The sequence below is a fragment of the Ipomoea triloba genome, chromosome 7 (assembly GCF_003576645.1).
Source record: "Ipomoea triloba cultivar NCNSP0323 chromosome 7, ASM357664v1".
Taxonomy (NCBI): domain Eukaryota; kingdom Viridiplantae; phylum Streptophyta; class Magnoliopsida; order Solanales; family Convolvulaceae; genus Ipomoea; species Ipomoea triloba.
The window spans coordinates 16,776,312-16,796,187 of NC_044922.1; the positions used below are offsets into that span (position 1 = coordinate 16,776,312).

The following is a 19,876-nucleotide window of genomic DNA, read 5'->3' on the forward strand; positions in this document are numbered from 1 at the left end:
CCAGTGCTGCCACGACCTTCAAAATAAGCCGTCGGTGCGCGAGGTGAAGGAACGGAACTGGGCAGTACGTAATCATCTGCGTGGATGAATTCTTGTGCCCGTAGATTATCCGCCAGCTGCGGCAGCGTGACCGGTGTTCCTGAAACGGTAAGAGCGCTAGCCATGGCTCTGTACTCCGGTCGCAATCCGCGTAATGCGTATAGTACCTGTTCATCCGAGGAGAGGGGGCGACCGGCGAGAGACAGGGCTTCCACGATCATCTAACATGCCCCAAATACTCAGTCGGGGTATTGTCGCCTAGCCGGAGTGTTTAGAACTCGCCGAGGAGGCTCAGACATCGGGAGCGAGAGAAGGACGCCAAGGCGGGGGTGATGGAGTTCCACACCTCCTGGGCGGTGTTCCGGCCAACAGCAAGGTATATCACTTCCGCCATGAGGGAGGAAATCAAGAGTGACAAGATCGACTAATCTTGTTGTATCCACACCGCATACGTTGGGTTCGGCTGCGGTGGCGCCGGCGGCGTAGCAGCAGCAGCCGGTGGTGGCTTGATGGCGAGGGTCGTCGGAGGACACAGATTGGACCCATCGATGAAGCCGAGCAGTCCCTGGCCGCAGAGGAAGGGAACGAGCTGTGTACGCTAGTGTAGATAGTTCCTGGCCGTGAGTTTAACACTCACGTAATGGTGCGCCGTAGCCAAGGGATTTGGAGTCGGAGGAGGAGGAGCAGCGATGGTGATGGTCCGATCGGCGGTGGGTGGTAAGGCCATAATGGCGGATGATTGTTCGAAGGTAACGGCGAAGGAAAAAAAAAGAAACAAAAAAGTAGGACCTAACGCTTGTGATACCAGATGAACGATTAGATTTCACAATAATCAGATTACAACTAGAATAGAAACCTATAGGAGAAGGAGTAGAGAACTACCTTATTCTATAGGATGTGGTTATTGACTAGCCTGTAACCACATGAATGGAAAGCATACAATATAATAAAATAATAACAACAATAATAATAACATGACTAACACGAAAGTAGCTGAACTGAATTATTGAGTGCATTGCCAATTAATCCATTGGTTAATTGTTTTTCCCTAATTTTGAGTTTGTTAGAGCATCAATATTGCAATATCCCTAATCTGACACATTCTTTTATCATATAGTTTTTCCCTTATTTTATTTGCATATTTTATTTTATTTCCATTCCTTAATATTAGTTTGCTTGGATTCTAGTGAATTCCAAGACTTTACTGCCTAGAATTCTACATATCATACAAGTACGTGCCATAGTCCCAATCCTCAGAGGAACGACATTTACACCCTCTTTTACACTCACAATTATACACATAAGGCATTTGTTGGTAATCATGTAGTCCCAATCCTCAACGGAACGACATTTCTCAATCTCAACTAATGCTTGATTTTTTATTTCATCAACATTGAGGACTAAGGGTTCGTTTGGTTCGCAGAAAATATTTGAAGGGAAGTGGAAGTGAAATTCTGTGGAAAAGTAGTTACCAAGAAGATAAATTCTGTTATTTGGTTGGTGGAAAAGAAGTTGCTGGGAAAATAAATTCTGTTGTTTGGTTGAATTTAGAATGGTAAGGAATAATGTGTATAAAGACCTAATTGCCCCTACTATTATTATTAATATTATTATCATTAATAATGCTAATAAAATTAATATTCATTAATAATAATGTTTTAATTTGGGGGCAATTTTTGGGTCTTTTTTTGGGCCAAATTTTTTATTTTTTTGTAAGATTTTGGACCAATCTTCTTTTTTTTTTTTAAAAAAGCAAATTTTGGGTTTAATTTTATTAGGTTTTCATTCTTATCTTCTCAACTGCAGTGACGAGTCCTGTTTGCGTGTGTGGCTTGTGGCGGCGAGCGGAGATGCAGCAATATTCGCCAATCCTCATAACTATCTTTTATGGCTGTCATTGAGAGCACAAATAGAAGAGGGAAAAGGGACACAGTTCTGCCAAAAATAGCAAGTGGTGGAAGCGTAGGCTACGATCGTCGAGGGCAGAAGCGGAGGCGATGATTGGCGAGGGCAGAGGCGGAGGCGGTGATCGGCGACTGCAGAGGCGGAGGCGGCGACTGGCGAGGGCAGAGTCGGAGGCAGCGACAGCGAGGGCAGAGGCGGGTACTTGCTGGCTTTCCAGTTTCCAGGCAGGGAAGAAGAAAAAATGGCAGAAGGAAGACGAAAACAGAAGGGTAAAATGGTCTTGACAACTCAATTTTTGTTCCCATCAGCCATGGAAAACAAAATCCGAGGGTCTACCTCCGATTTTGTTTTCCTGGAAAAGGGGGAACCCACTTCCCATTGAAATTTAAGTTCCAATCAACCAAACATGAGAAAACACCAATTTCTTCATCTTTTGGGAACCTACTTCGCATGGAAAACAACTTCCTGCAAACCAAACATGCCCTAAATCTAAAAAATATTGAACAATATATGTTAGAAAAGTATCACCATCTTGGAACTAATAATATTAGACACGTCTGTCACTCTGATAAGTGCTTATTTGTCTATATTTTCCCTCCTTTCACTAAGTCATTTTGTTTATAGATCATTCCAATTTTCATGAGAATTACTACTTATTTGTGTTATTTTGCAAGGAGTATGAGTTGGAAAGCATTGGAAGCAAAGACGGTGATTTTCATGCATTTGGAGTCAATGGGAGTAAAGGAGAAGCTATGGAGATGAGTGCAACACTTCCAAGGGAGCCTAAGAGTTGTATTTTCAATGGTATTGGTCATTTGGGCAAACCAAAACAAAAGAGAAGCAAAAGGTCAAGGTGTTGAAATTTCTGCACGTCGACATCTTAGTAATTGGATCATATCTCAGCCAAGGAATGTCCAAATGAGGTGATTCTTGCACCATTGGAAAGAAGACTTCAAGGGCTACAACTTTTCCTGAGATACAAATTTCGTAATTCTGAACGGAAAATGGTGAAAAATAGCCTAGAAGACAAAGCAGCTGCACAGAGTTCGAAAATGCAGTTTCTGGAGAGTTGGCAAACGGCCTGGCACACGGCCGTGTACATGGGCGTTTGATTTATGCCGAATTACAATGTAAAAAGGCAGTTTTTGAAGAGGAGGCAAATGGCCACTGACACGGCCGTTTGGGACCTGCTCTGCTCACTATTTAAGCTCGTTTTGAGCATTTTGAACACGGTTTTGACCCATGGTTGAACCCTAAACACTCCCATTCACTCTCTTTCATATTTTTAGGTTAGATTAGGCTTAGATCTATGTATTTTAACACTTTTGGAGTTTGTAATCTTGGATTTGAAGCTTGGATTTCAAGATTCTTCCTCCCATTTCAATAGAGAAGTTTTCTTTCCTTTATCTCTTTTCTTTTGCAAGATTTAGGTTTATTACTTGGTTTTTGTGTTCTTGATGCTATTTAATCATGAATAGTTAGTTTATGGGCTTGAGTTAGGGTTGTATTATCTATTTTGATGCTTAGTATGTGATTGTTGCATAAAAGGGGATGCACACCAACCTAGGGTTCTTGAGTTTGAATTGGATTTATTGCTTGTCTTTGGAAAGTCTTTCATTTCAATGGAAGTTGGATGGAAGACTTAAGCCAATCCAATCTCAAACCCATTTTCTCTTCCACGGAAATAGGGGTAGAATTGGGGCAAAATAGATTTTGTTCTTTAAGAACTTAGGTTGGTACACCATGGAAATGGGGCAACCTTTGTTCTAATCCTTGTGAAAACTTGGATTCCTTTGTGCTAGCCTTGAGAACCTAGAGTTAATGTTCTTCCCCCAAACTTAAGTGTTAAAGCATCTAGATGGTAATGCCCCTAACTTGAGTCCTATTTCTTTATTTTGCACTCATCTATTGTTTATATGTGTTTGTTCTACCTCGTTGTCGTTTGCTTAGCTTCTTGTTGATTTTCTTGTGCTAGTGCCTAGTTTTGTGATTGCATATTGCGTGCCATAACCCCCAATCCTCAACGGAACGACATTTCACACTCGTACACTCACCATCACTCATCTTTGCTACACGTCACACTCCCACTCATTAAAATAGCCAAAAGGTAGTTAAGTCACAAAATCATTCCAATAACTTAGAGAATAAACAAAAAACTCTAAGTCCATAAATTTGGAAAGATCCATACTTTAATGACTCAAGATAGGTTCAAATTAGCTTGTTCAAAAAATAGGTTTTAAAGTCCCAAGTCAAATATAGGACTAAAATATGCCCAAGATTTAATGGGAAACCAAAACAAGCTGTCTTAATAGGCCATAATGACTTAAATTGACCTAAGGATCCAAAATTGAATGATATGTCTTATGAGTTAATAATATGCTAAATTCAACCTTAATGCATGCTTTAACAAATTAAATGTATAATTGAAACAATAATGAAATATTTGACAAATATATCTAGCATGCTCGAATTTGCATATTAATGTATTATTAACCCATATATCCTTAAATAAATTGCAATACTTTAGGCAATTTAATATAATCTTAATATTAAATTAAAATTCAAATAGCAAATTAAATACTTAATATTTGTATGATGTTGAATAATAATTTAATAATGAATTAAGGAGAAATTACATTGAACAATTAAGCTAGAAGAAGTGCAAATACGATGGAAAAAAAAAATTGAAGCAGACCCAAATAACTAAAGTAGACTCAAATTTTTTTTTAATAGTGGACCCGGTATGGCCCAATAGACCAAACCCGGCCCATAACCTCAGCCCATCATCTTCTTCTTCATCGTTCAGCAGTAAACCTAGCGTAGCAGATGGATGGCCCGAGAAGCAGCAGCAACAAACGGCAGCCATGGACGGACGAAGAGCATATCAGCAAGGGAGGAACCATGGTCGCCGGCGCCGCCTGAGGGAGGAGAAGACAGCAACGTCGCCGGAGAAGCCCAGCTCCGCCACTGCCGCCGCCGTTCGTGCAACACCAACACCACCGCCCGTCGCCTTCCGCCACCCTCTACGTCGCGAACCAGTCACCGGAGGACCTCCATCCGTTGCCGCCAGCCTATGTTCCGTCCGTCGTCCTCCGCATCGGAAAACAGCCGTGCCAACGTTTCTTTGCGTCACCGTCAGCCCACCCCCATCACCGAAAAAAGAAGCGTTGTCGACGGTAACCAAAAAAAAAAGAGAACGACTTTGTTTAAAAAAATTGCAGCCGTCATCCACCACCAACAATCACCTCCGGCGAGCTCATGGAGACGAGACCAAAAAACACCGGCAGGCAGTAGTTATAGGTTTATTTTCTTAATTCAATTAAATTTTATTTCTTAAATGCTAAAAAATATTTTCAGTAGCCCAAACATAATTAAATTGCAAAGAATATATTCAAATATGTATCTCAATTGTACAATGTATACAACATATTTAAATATAATATATATGCAATTAACTGAAACCAAAGTATATACTAAAATCTTAATGTATATAAAACTTAATATTGTTTTAAGCAAAACAATGAACCAGGCAGTGATAAAGACTCTATACCAAATGTTAGATGTAAATAATCTAACCAAACATAATAGTATACGAGAAACCTGATTCGTAGTAGCGGAAGCGCAAGCCGTATTGATCTCCAGCCACAGTTGATGTAATGCCTCTTGAATGGTAGACTGTTAGCCATATTTGTTAGCCATATTTGTCTCATATTTGTTAGCCATATTTGTCTCATACTTGACTCAGAACCACTGAGCAGTATGAGTACCGTGAACTGTATGTGCTATATAATGCTTGTCTTGTATCCCATCAATACAGGTTTATATAGGCACAGAGTCTGGTTGAATAACTACTACTAGTTATTTAGTACAACCAAACCACTTAGTAGTAGTTATTTAGTACAACCAAACCACTTATTAAGCCTAGTTAACTTGCACCACTTAATTAAGGTCCTAATATATAATATATAATATATATATATATATTATTAGGGAAAATCTTACATAACAATGTTGTGAATAAATTTCTTAACTCTCATGCAGTTGCCCACTGACTTGCTTCAACAATTCGATCAATATATTCTTTGTCGTCTTCCAATAGCCCAAGTGCATAGCATGCATCACGGTAATTGTCATACAACACCCCATTGATTGTTCTTAAGTCTTTATAACACGTAGGCCCAGATTACATTCAAAAGACATTTCAAATAGTACATCTCAACACTTCCAAGAGAACATAAAAAAACTCGACCAATTGAGAATCCTCGTTGTCTTGGAACAAATTCCCTTGTTGCTTGTTTCCAAACGAACTTTGTTGGCATCTCAGTATAAGTTAGTTGCTTTGCCTCAGTGTATTTTTTGTTCGCCTCAAGCCAAGCCAGAAACATGCTATCTTTTACCGTGTCGTTCTACAATGACATCGATTGGAGCATCCTCATCAAAATAAATGCTTTGTTCATTTGGCAGATGAAAATTCAAGCACTCTACAGGAGGATATTTGTCCTCCCAGCAGCTTCGCAAGGCGATACATATCTACAATCGTAATACATTTTGACCTCATCACTAGTTGTCCTAGATTGTTTATCTGTAGTACTTAATTAAAAGAAGTTATAACTCGATCGTTGCCTTTGTTTACGTACTTGAATAGATATTTGATAGATCGAGATTTGAATACTATAATATACATCATGTAGTAATATATATATATATATATATATATATATATATATATATATATATATATATATATATATATATATATATATTGAACCATAATTGAATTGCATGGTATAATAACTATAATTTTGTTTAATAATTATTACTTTCCGTGTGACTATTTGGTTAATATATGTACATAAATAATTTTGTTAAGTATTGTAATAATATATTGATTGATTCCAAAATTTTAAATAAATTAATTAATAAATATATAAATAATATAGGTGCTACTGACTCAACAGTACAAAGAGTCAACAGTTGCCTCCATTGAGGCTCGAGCCCACTCTCATCATCCATGTGAAAGTGTAAATCGGGACACCAGGTGCTACTAGACCACAAGGTCTTTGGCACATTAACATAATATAGTAATATTTTTTTTGAATACTATAATATACATCATATAGTAATTTGATTGTTGGAATTTTTTTTTTGAATATTATCATGAGAAGAATTTAATTACGTACATTAACATAATATAATAATATTTTTTTAATACTATAATATAAATCATACAGTAATTTGATTGTTGAAATTTTTATTTTTTCGAATATTATCATGAGAGGAATTTAATTAAACATAATATAGTAATATTTTTTTGGAATACTATAATATACATCATATAGTAATTTGATTGTTGGAATTTTTTTGGATTATTATCATGAGAGGAATTTAATTGCGTGCATTAACATTATATAGTAATATTTTGTTTGAATACTATAATATACATCATATAGTAATCTACATACATACATACATACATACATACATACATACATACATATATATATATATATATATATATACTAAAAATACGCAGGATTAAAATATTTTGAACCATAATTGAATTGCATGGTATAATAACTATAATTTTGTTTAATAATTATTACATTCCGTGTGACTATTTTGTTAATATATGTACATAAATAATTTTGTTATGTATTAAGTATTGTAATATTATGTTGACTTATTTCAAATTTTTAAATAAATAAATTAATAAATATATAAATACATATATAACCTACCAACATGTAACCGTATAATTGAATAGCATTTATTACATACATTAACATAATATAGTAATTTTTTTTGAAATACTATAATATATATCATATAATAATTTGATTACCAAATATACCAAATATACCAATTTGGGTTGTTAATCTTGTTGGCAGTTTAGTGCTATAAATAGGGGAAAAGTGTCATATAATCTCATTCCATCCGATCTCTAATTAAAAGCAATTCAGTCATCCCGTCCAAAGAAAAATCCTTCTTGCGAAATGGCATTCAAAATCTTGTGGTGTGCTCTCCTTCTTTCCCTAATTTCATTTTGTAAGTCCAATCCTTTTTTTTTTCTTAAGAATACAATCCTCTGCATTGGAGTTTCAAATTTTTTAGGTAGTTTACGTAGTGTAAATGTAATGTATAAGTGAACGTGCGCTCTTTTTCCTAAAGAGAGGTTGGGAGTTCGAATCTCTCTTGTATGGAAAAACCAATATGTCCAGCACGTTGCCCCTCAATTGGGCTGGCTCAGTGCGAATGAGAATTAGTGTAAGTATAGTACGGGTTTCAAGGTGTCTTTTACATTTAAAGCTTGTTCAAAATTCCTCAGGACCAATAGTTATATCGTGGACTGCGGTCCACACTAAAATTTGCGCCTCAAGACATCTCGTGGTCTAACCCAAAATAAAATTACAAACTGTGATTGTATATAACTCATTGTTCAGAGATGAAAAACTAATACTTAAAGTTTTGGCAGGGACATCACCCACGATAGTTGATGCGTGCGATTGCAAGAAAAAGTTTTGCTTGGACGATGATGATTGTGACCAATCACAACGTTGCCGTTGTAGCAAAATTTTTCACATCTGCGCCTGTCCTGTTCAACCACACGCGAATAATCTCGGCTGTAGTAGCGATAAGGATTGTAATCGTCCTCATCATCTTGGACTTACAAATTAAACCTACAACATCCAAAATAATTTTACATTAGCTACAATAGTAATCACAAAATATCTAAATTAGTTCCATAGATATTGGGGATTTCCATTCCTCTCCAACTTATTTTATGTAATTCAGGGTTGTTGAATAAATATAATATTGGATGTTACTGGTTAACAAGATGTCTTGGGGTTCAAACTCCCGATCTCTATCAAGGAACAAGAGTGCATGACGACTCAGGCCAACCAAACTGGTTACTGGATGTTAATGATTTGATGATCAATATTTCATATAACAAATATTTATCTCCCTTATCAATCAATATGATGTTACTATATTCTATGAAAAATTATTTTAATAGGAAATTAATTATCTCAATTATGTTCTGTAGAAATGGCATAAGATTTGGAAAAAATGATATAAATAGGTATTAAAAGTTCGAATTAATTATTTTTCAATTAAATCATTTAAATGCTTTGCAAAGTTGGATTGACCTAATTCAAAGCCATAGTTCGACCGGACAAATTTAACGATAGGACTAAATGTGATACAAATTGAATAGTCATGCATCTACTTTGAATATGTTAATAGTCAAGGACCAAATGTGATATAAATAGAATAGTCATGCTGTAACCCCTCGGTTTTTCCGACAAAGTTAAGGCTCGAAAATATTTTTTAAGCTATGACACTTATGAGATGATCTCTCGGTACTTCAGAAAGATTTTTTTTATAAGTAAGACTAATTATCGATAAGCTGCGAACTACGTACCGGTCACGAATCGAGGAAATTTTAAGGACGTAGATTCAATTCGAATTTTCCAGAATTGGGATTATTAAGTATCCTACGATTAGGCCTGAATTTTTAATTAGTTCAAGAGAAGTTCTAAATGGACCATAAGGGATAAATGGTTACGGACTCTGAACCTAAATTTGGCGGATTACCGGAAAATTCCCAAAATTGGTGATTTGCGACGGGAATATTTTTACGATAATTTTGGTATTAGAATTTTCCCGAATTAAGTTATAATCCTCCGAACATTCATCAGATTTAAGCACAAACTGGCCAATTAAATTAATATCTTCATAAGGGATCCATGGGGTGATGACATGTGGCAAATCCAATCCTAGACTAAGATTTGGCCATTTAATGTAACATTAATGAGGTATGGAGGCTTTGTACTTGATTGCTTGGTCTTCAAGAACAATATCAAACAAGATCACACTCATCTCTCTCCTATCTCTCTCTCATTTTCGTGTAACACACTTAGGGGAAGAAGAAGAGAATTATTTTAGCTTAGTCTTCCATTGTGATCCAAGAATTCCTTAGGCATTTCTTCAACTCCAAGAGTTCTTCTATAGGTAAGAACTTCGGTTTTGTTCAGTTCAATCCCTCATAGGATTTAAGCTTGAACTTAAGATTTATGAAAATATTGTTATTATGGTATTATGTTAGGATCTTTGGTGAAGGAATCCAAGGAAAACACCATCAACTAGTACGGTTTTTAAAGGTTTCTACAAAGGTAAGGAATCCCTTAAGTTGGCTCAATCACTTGGATATAGACAATTGCTAGGAAATTATACGGTTAGGAATTTTTACGTGATGATTATGTGTTATGTTATGGATCTACAAATTGGCTTCAAAAATCCTTACTTTGATTTTTGGTAAATTCTAATATACATGTTATAGCTATTTTATGCATGTATAGGTTGTATTCATGCCCATATAAATTTATACTTGTGAAATTATTGAGTAAAAACCAAACTAGTTTCCAGCAGTGACTTTCGAAAATTATTGGGAAAAATTGGTGAGGCATTTTGACTCCAAATTTTGTAGACATGTAGATCAACACGTTTAGAACCTACATATAAAATTTCATAATGATCGGAGTAGTGTAAGTATGGTTTTTGCTCATTTCTCCAAAACTGGTCCAGTGAGAAGAATATTTCGGACCAAGGGCAAAAAGGTAATTTTCTGTGTTAATTCGTGGACCTATATGACCAAAACTTTTTATGGACATCAAGTACTATGAGTTAGGGTTCTACTATAAAAATTTCAAGTGAAAAAGAGTTCGGGAACTATTTTTAACGGCCCGATCTTTCGGGTGTCGCCAGCAGAAATCTCCCAGCAGAGGGCCGGACGCGTCCGTAGGCGCCCAGCCTTCGGCACAGCCTGCCGAACCAGCGGACGCGGTCCGGACGTGCGTCCGCTGGTGCGGCCAGTCGCGAGTCCGCGCGACGCGGACTCGTTTCGACTTGTTTTCGACCCGGTTTTTCCCCGATGTTTTTAACCTTGAGTGTTGTGACATTTTGAAAGCCTATGGGCATCCGGGTGAATATTTTTGGAAATTAAATTATTATTTTGGTATCCTACTAATTTGGAAGAGTATTTGTACTTGAAAATTATTATGACCCCTATGCTTGGATTTCTGTGATGTGACTAATACTAACCTAAGTATGCGGGTTGGGAAAATATACTTGAGTGAGTTTTGGCTATGGAGTCGTGTGACTTAAAGGTGGGTGATGTGTTCCCCACGTNTTACTTAAAGATGGGTGATGTGTTCCCCATGTACGAATTAAAGGTGGGTGATGTGTTCCCCACGGGTGAATTTAAGTTGGGAGTTGTGTACTTCACGGGCAAGGTGTGAGAGCTAACCGTAAGATGTCCTAACATTAGAGGTGGGAGTTGTGTACCCCACGGGTGAATTAATGAATGTGTTATATGTTTGAATTACTGAGAATAAGTGAAACTGCTTGTTGTTAGAATGTTTGCAGGTCGATTGCGATTGATGGGTAATGTTATCTCGCCTTGTTATTATTGAGAATTATTCTTGAAAACCTTTGTTTATTTTCAAGTGACCATGGATATCCTTACTTAGCCGTCGCGCTAACTACACTTCATTGTGTACCTTATCAGATGAAGTCTAGCGTGGGTATGCTCAGGTAGCCGATGAGCTCTGAATAGGATGGAGGTTGAGGTTGAGATCCTAGAATAGACACCTTGGAATAATTATGTCCACTTGTATTGAGTTGGACTTTGGATGTATTCTGATGTTGTAAGTTTAGCCTGTGCGTTTGGGTATAGGAGAGATACCTAAGCGTGGCGGTAACACCCAGTTTTCTGCTTTTTGAATTATTAGCTTCCGCTGTGATGTATACCATTAGGGATTTTGTAATAAATCCTGGATGTGAAAGTTGGGGTGTTACACATGCACCTAATTTAAAAATCTTGATAGTCAATGACCAAAATTGATACATATATTATAATCGAATGACTAAAAATGATATTTTCTCTTTTTGAATCTATTCACATGGGCCAAGCATGCCCTTTGGACTAAAATAAAATAATACTAGTTAAATTTAATGAGATATGTTCATATTTATATTTATATATATCTTGTATTATTATTGATATTGTTATTGTTATTCAGGAATCAAAACTGAAAATCTTATTCTCAAAAAAAAAAAAAAACTGAAAATCTCTCTCATATCTTTATATGTTCATAACTACTTTCTCAACCTATAGTCAGTATTGCCTCTACTGAGGCTCAAACCCACCACCTCCCGTATAAAGGGAAGGGTTTGATGTCACTGGAATACAAGGTCCTTGGCATTATTACTAGATAATTCAGGAATCAAAAGTGAAAATCTCTCTCATATCTTTTTATAGAAAATAATTCAATGCTAATATAATTCGGTAAGCATAGTTTTGGAAAAAAATTATTTTGTTAAGAATTGAATTAGTGTTTACCAAATATACCAATTTGGGATGTTAATCTTGTAGGCAGTTTAGTGCTATAAATAGGGAAAAAATGTCCTATAATATCATTCCATCAGATCTCTAATTAAAAATTAAAAATTGAAATTAATTCGAAATTAATTCCGTAACAGATGAATCAAGACTCTGAAAGGTCACTACCCGAATCGTACACGAGACGACGATGGGTTAAACCCGAGTTCATCAGATTATACGAGTGGACAACCATTCGACCAATGATTCGTGTTACCACTACGAGTTGATGAGCCAAATGACGAATTGATAGGCCAAGCCGAACCATGAAGCACGAGTTCATGATTCACAAGGTCAAATCATTAGTGGCTCTGTGTTGGAAAAATGGTACAAAAAGAACAACATTCATGCCCACAGGTGTAGCTTACACAAGCAATTTGATTTGCACCACCCTACACGCGAAGAAGAACATCTACACTATACAATTCAATACACTTTAGAAAGGCTCTTGTATAAATAGTGGTGCAAACTCACTTCCCAAACCAATGTGGGACAAAAGCTTACTTTAAAGTTTTTCCCTCCATTTTTTCAACTCTAATGGGTTAACTTTGAGAACCAATTTCTCATTTACCTATTATCCGTTTTGTGCGTACAATATATCAATCCCTTCGTCTAACTACAAAGAACTTGAATCCACTTTGATCCGACCCAAATCGGAAGTAGACCAAACATATATTTGTACCACAAAATAGCCAATAAAAAATGTCATTTTATGCTATTTTTTTCTAACAGGACATACCTGTCCTCCATAATAGGTTGTGATCCAATGTGGTCGAGGTGGAACCCCAAAGAGATTAATGTAGTCCTGGGAAAATTGTTGCAAATTGAAAGGAGCTGGAAAGAACTTGGTTGCGCCATCGCCATGCTCGATCGGAATCACCATTTCACTACATCTCTACACACCAAAATCTCTAATTTCTTAGTAAAACACTTATAGTAAGCCAGAAGTTAGAGTTATTAGCAGTAAATAATGCACAATTTTATTTCCTCATCTCATACTTGTCACGTTTCGACGACAAGATATCGCACTTGACTTTCCGAACTCCTCCACCGACTTTCCAAGCTCCCGCCCAACAACTTTAACATTAAAGTTTAATCTTCCCCAAATATAAGAGTAAGGGATTGTTTATGATATATACTTACTTGCCAACTCCATCCCCAAATAGCATTACCGGTGGGAATACTGTAGCAAGATTGGTTTCCTTCACTAGCGAAGAATCTAGCAAAAAACCGGTCAAGAATATGAGTCCCTTTGGGAGCGCCATCTATGCCGCCGCACACCTCCGTCACTGGATATTTTGACGGTGTGTCATATTGAGCGGCGACGGAGTACCTCAGATCCAAGTAATCCTTTAGATCCCTCGACAAGTTTAAGTCCCTAAGCACCATCCAATAAAAGTTGTGTAACTATAATATTTAGCATAGTGATAAACACTTAATTTGACAAATTATATTTATGTATATATTTTAGGATAAGTACTTACTGGCAAAGCTTGAATTTGCGACTGAGAATGTAGAGGTCGTTTGGCTTGGAAGCAATTTTGTTAATAATAGACCATGATTTTCTTATAGTTTGATAACAACTCTCACTAACGTCCTGCAACCAACATTCAAATTAAAAATTCAAGCTTGTAAAAATCATCATATGATACCAAAAAAAAAAAAAAAAAAAAAAAGTTTGATTGCTTACCCTAAAGTCTTTGGTCACTATAGAATAATATCTATTTTGTAGTGTGATATTGTCAAAGTAGAGAATGGGAGCTGATGAAGCTAAGGCACCCAGAATGGGAGCTGATGAAGCTAAGGCACCCAGAACAATGTGTGGATACTTCAACTGAAACCACGAAGCAAGTACTTCACAACATAATACAAATGTAATTTCAACCATTAATTCTTTTAAAAAATGTAACTCATCAAATGTTTGAAATTTAAAAAATAAAGATAGAAATAATCTCGTACTTCCTCCGTGTGATCCTCTGACAACAATGATGGGATCGGAGAATCTTGAGCCGAGTATTTCTTCTTTATATACAACACCTCTGCATAATCAGTTAAAGCTTGAGCTGAGTTAAAATACCCACGAATGTTAAAAACTCCATGGCAAAGAATTGAAGAGGGAAATGGCATGAGGTTAGTTCCACCTAATGTTAGATATTTACATTCAAATATTTAATTTAATTTCTATAAAATCAAAGCCTTCAAAACAGATAAAACACTGCCGGCCAATCCTGCAATAGATTATCTATTTACGTAAACATATTAGTTATTATTGTCTTTAACAAATGGTATTAAAATTTGATTAAACTATTAATCTATTTTAGTAAATAGTTATTAGTTTTTTTCAAAAAAAAAATTTAGTTTTAATTAAATTTAAAATTTTAAGATTTTGACGGACCCACCATAGCACATAGGCCTAGGTCGGGTTAGCTAGCCTTTTCTAAGCTCGCTAAATTAGTAGACTTTGACTAGTTTCAATTGACTTTGTCTTGTCAGTACACTTTGACAATACTATATAAAATATATGAATAATTCATACCTACTTCTCTCATTAGCCATCACTATAAAAACAAGTCTTTCCTTTTAAAATTCATATACCATAGTTGTCGTTTGACCCATTTTTTATTGATGTTTTAAATAACACAAATGCTATTTGCCAAAAAACATGCATAGAAATTTACGTATGTTCCTTGTATTCATTGGTGTATAAGTTATCAAATCATATATACTACAAATTAATCAAACAAAAGAATGTTAGAGCATGTTTTAGGGCATCGACCATGACAATGCTAATGTTAATTAATTGTATTCTTTTTCACAATGAAGCTTACTATATAATGGTCTTCGGAATTTCTTGACAAGTTGTAGACGGGTGGTCTCGAGTTTACGTTTGCTTTCTTTTGTTATTTGTAAGTTGTCATATTTTATCATTGGGGAGTTATGGAAGCATACGAGCGAGTGCATGCGTGGTCAGGGGTCACCTAGCATCCCTAGGTGGGTAACCAGGGTGTGGCTTTTGTTATGGGGTTGCTTGCTCGGGTCTGTGGTATAACCCATGGCCAAAAATAGAAATCTCAAGTTGTGATGTCTGAAACTATATTCTAGTGTGTTATGAATCAAATTACTCTGAATTAACTGTCAGGATTTTACTATGAGATCGGACCTGAATTCTTGGATTTTACTAGTGTGTTATGAATCAAAAACTGATGACTGCCGGTGAAGATGGATGTCGCCGGAGAAAAAATTTCTGTCTTACAGCCCGCAAACCATAATGAAATCTTAAGACAAATTAAAGCAAAACTAAGAATCTCCCGTCAAACCATTACAGTATCTCGGAAAATTCAACAAAATCGCCTGAAAATCAGCCGGTGAACATCTGTCGGAACGTAAAACTGCCTTCTTGTAAATAGCAAGAGACCCATACCAGAGATAGGGAAGCAACGTACGTAGAAACACACTGGTTCAAGGTGCAGAAAACCACCAAAAAACGCCATGAAAGTCCCCGGAAATATAACAAATCAGCCTTAGACCTCTAAAAGAGATCACGCCGGAGATACTTACCCAATCCAAACTCCGGCATTTTTCCTATTCTCTCAGCTTTAATTTGCTGTAAAACTGCAAAACGGCGGAAGGCCCCTCATCCTTAGCTTCCTAAAACACAGTACAGTACCGGCCACCACGGTGGAGACTCACCAAACAAGCAAGAAGATGAACACAACTCAGACCGAATTGAATACCTTCCTAAAATGCATTATCCACAATTAGTAGTATATGTAGCGTCAGGCACAAAATTAATTAGCTTAGGTTTGCAGGCAGCATTTTAATCTATGCTTTCCTTGCTTTAATCTAAATCAACATGATAACTGATAACAATTAGGCATAATTTGTACAACCATGCTTCAATTCATAAATATGTCAAAGTCAAACATATATAGTAGTAACTAACAAAACTATATACAACTAACTGTTTTCACAAAAAAAAAAAAAAAAAAAAAAAAAAAAAAAAAAAAANAAAAAAAAAAAAAAAAAAAAAAAAAAAAAAAAAAAAAAAACCCAATTCAAGTAGTTTAATTTCATGCTTTACATGCCTCCTGATTTGATTGGCAATTTTTTAGGCCCCCGTCCAGATAATGATGCAGTACGTATGTGTTTTCACAATAATAAGCTTCTGGCCTGGATTTTGTTTATTAATTTTCCCCATCCATGAAATAGAAGAAATTTCCTCCTTTAGGTGAACCATATATGGGAGTACAAGGCTCTGTTCTTTAGGTGAATCAAAGGCACATCCCCAACGTTACGAATATTATAACGGTCCAAATTAAGGTTCCAATTTTTATTGGGACGGCCTTGTTCTTGATGGCTCGAATGTTAGCATAATACTTGGTTATCCAACCTTCTATTATTTTAACCTCCTTCTTTCGTTGGTTGGTTAACCATGCTGGATCCATAGCTGTTTCCCCAAGTATGTCCAAACAATGAGAGCCTACAAAAATTGTCAAATTATATATATTTTGATAGTATTTATTAGTACAAGAATACATATATACATATATCTATTCAGTACGAAAGTGATAAATGCTGATCCACAATATGTATATATACATATTGATGAACATACCATTTTGGGTATAAACCGCAAGGATGGTATCCGATATGTCTTTCAAAACTCTGTCAATCCACAAAGACAAGGAAGCTAAGCAAATAGAATAACATAAGATAAGGAGGCTGATAATTTTTTTTTATAAAGAGTTAATTCCACCCGATGTCCCTTGCCTTTGGTGACAATTCCAAATTTAGTCCTAAGACTATCTTTTTTGCCCTTCAACACCTCGGATTATTATTTTTTGGACTAAAAAGACTCAAAGAGTTAATAGGAAAAGTCATGATAAAACTAAAAGTGTCTAAAAAAATAATAGTCTAGAATATAATATTAAATGACAAAAACTATAGTGTAGGAATAAATTTGAAATTGTCACCAAATACAAAATACTCCGGTAGAATGAACTCTTTTTTATAAATTAAAAAGATTGGTGTGAGACTTTAGATTACCCAGCACTGCTATACGGGTCTCTCCCGCCATTCGAAAATATAATGTTGCTTCCGAAATTTCGAAGAATTAATTTAATATCCTGCAATTTTAAGTTATTATATAATAATATAAATTAAAGCTAGCTAGCTCATATGCATACATGAAGAAATTTCGATGCTACATATATTCCAATGCAAGTATGAAACCATGCCAAAAAGAAATATAAAAAAAAAAAGAGTCGAACAACATACTTGTCCTCCGAAATATGTCGTGACCCAATGGGGTCGAGGGGGAACACCGAAAGCACTAATGCAGGACTGGGAATATTGCTCCAGATTGAAAGGAGCTGGATCGAACATGGAGTCAGTTCCTTTCGCTATGGGAAACACCAGTTCACTACAAGTCTACACACCAAAATTGTAAATTGTATAAAGAACATATTGATGTATCACACAATTTATGGAATAACCCATTTAAAAAGATGGAACAATAGCTAATCAACTGACTATGTGGTTTAGTTTGGCGCATAAGCCGTGTAGAATTTTGATTACAGTGATAATTTAGGTTGTCCCTCAACACCTATGCGAAATTTTTAGAACCATGATATTTAATTACAGATTAATTAAAAGTATATATAATATTTTAAAAACAAATATATAATATATTAAGGTGTATGAGAGGCAGACAGCTTACTTGCCAACTCCACCCATCATCCCCTCCTGCAGAAACAGTATAGAAAGATTTATTCCCTTCTATGGCGGAAACAGTATAGCAGGGTTTATTCCCTTTTATGGCGACAACACTAGCTTGTATCCGGTCAAGAATATCAGCCCCTTTGGGTGCGCCATCTATGCCGCCGCACACCACCCTCACTGGTTGTGTGGCCGGCATGTCATATTGAGCGGCCGCACAATACATCCTATCCAAGTAATTCTTTAGCTCCAACGCCGAGTTTAAATTCCTGAACATCAACGCCCACATGGTAAAAGCTTTAAACAAACAAATTGAAGGGTATTAAAAGCTAGATGGAAAATTTGCACAAACTCACTGTACTAATGCAACACACACACACACACACACACACACACACATATATATATATATATAGATGCATACTTTGTATATATAATTCAAAACATATAGATCATATCCAGTTAGATTTTTGTCTAACACTCTTTTAATCGAGGTTCTCATAACTTACTGACAAAAATTAAACTTGCGACTAAGAATGGAGAGGCCGTTTGGCTGGGAAGCAATTGTGTCAATAATCGACCATGATTGCTTTATTGTTTGATAGCAGGTGTCACTAACTTCCTGCAATCAACATTCATAAAATTCAAGCTTGCAAAAATCAACATATTATAGGATAGGACGGAAAGTTTGAGTGCCTTACCCTAAAGTCTTTGCTCACTATAGAATAATATGCATCTTCTGCTGTAATGTTATCAAAGTATAAAATTGGTGCTGATGAAGCTAAAGCACCAAGAGCAATGTGTGGATACTTCAACCGAAACCACGAAGCAAGCACTTCATGAAATAATACAAAACTCAAACTTTAATTTTATAGTTGCCAAAACCACCAAATTAACTCTAGCTAGAACCAAAAAAATAAAAATAAAAATATATATATTATAATCTCATACTTACTTCCTCCATATGATCCTCCAATAACAATTATCGGAGAATCGTGGGCTTGTAAACTGTTTTTTATATATAAAAGCACCTCTGCATAATCCGCCAGTGCTTGCGCGGAGTTGAAATACCCCCGAATTGTATCGTTTATTAGCCCTTCTCCAAACGGTATCGATTCTCCGTAAAACCTATGCTGCACGATTACCAGATAAAATGTAGATAATAGTGAGCTCAAAATTTTAATTGAAACTGAACATATTCATTCTTCAATTATTACCTCTATGTAGACGAGAAGGGCCTTAAAATGAGGGGTAATATTGGTGAGAAATCCGGCACTCTTAGGACTATAGTCGATGGAATCTTCCGCGCCGAGCCATGCGAAGATAGGGGAGTTGGATTGGGCGCCACCCCAGTACTTGGAGTTCACTATGTATCTCTGTTGAAAAGTGGCATAACTTTGAGGTGCGTAATTGAAGTGGTCCAAGGTTTGTGTGTAGTAAAAGGTTTTGAAGTCGGGGGGAAGAGGTTTGGAAGATGAGTGTTGTAGGATGGGCTCGTAGAATGGGGCGAGCCTAGGAATTTCGTGCGGCAGGCTGCCGCAGGTTGTCAAGGAGAGGAAGATAAGTTGAAGAAGGAGCAGCCATTGCCATTGAATTGCAGAGGTAAAGAGCTTCATGGCGTGGAATTGACGGCGTAAAGATCAATAACACCTATATATATATATGTATGTTTAATTTAATACAATAATAATGATTGATTACCCATAACAACAAAATATATATGGATTAACGACATGCATGCATTTTCCATCACAAAAATATGCCCTAATATTA

The 19,876-nt window shown here is 36.1% G+C and overlaps 1 protein-coding gene across 1 annotated transcript; it reads right to left on the reverse strand.

Annotated features, from left to right (window-relative positions):
• Positions 1-278: 278 nt before the first annotated feature.
• LOC116024229 (lysosomal Pro-X carboxypeptidase-like) lies at positions 279-19,719 on the reverse strand. The gene is made up of 14 exons (XM_031265124.1): positions 19,321-19,719; positions 19,059-19,236; positions 18,805-18,938; positions 18,613-18,725; positions 18,105-18,372; positions 17,663-17,815; positions 17,432-17,511; positions 17,001-17,050; positions 16,693-16,865; positions 14,076-14,219; positions 13,870-13,982; positions 13,529-13,763; positions 13,125-13,280; positions 279-653 (listed from the first exon to the last, which is right to left on the reverse strand). The coding sequence occupies exons 1-14, from the start codon at positions 19,717-19,719 to the stop codon at positions 279-281; spliced, it is 2,571 nt and encodes an 856-aa protein (XP_031120984.1).
• Positions 19,720-19,876: the final 157 nt, after the last annotated feature.

Excerpts from the sequence above, each read along its gene's own strand:
- LOC116024229 (XM_031265124.1), bottom strand. The coding sequence starts at position 19,719 with ATGAAGCTCTTTACCTCTGCAATTCAATGGCAATGGCTGCTCCTTCTT. Across the intron at positions 18,373-18,612 it reads CGCAAGTTTAATTTTTGTCA|GAATTTAAACTCGGCGTTGG; the intron begins GTAAGTTATGAG and ends GTTGATGTTCAG. Across the intron at positions 17,512-17,662 it reads CGACATATTTCGGAGGACAA|GATATTAAATTAATTCTTCG; the intron begins GTATGTTGTTCG and ends TTAAAATTGCAG.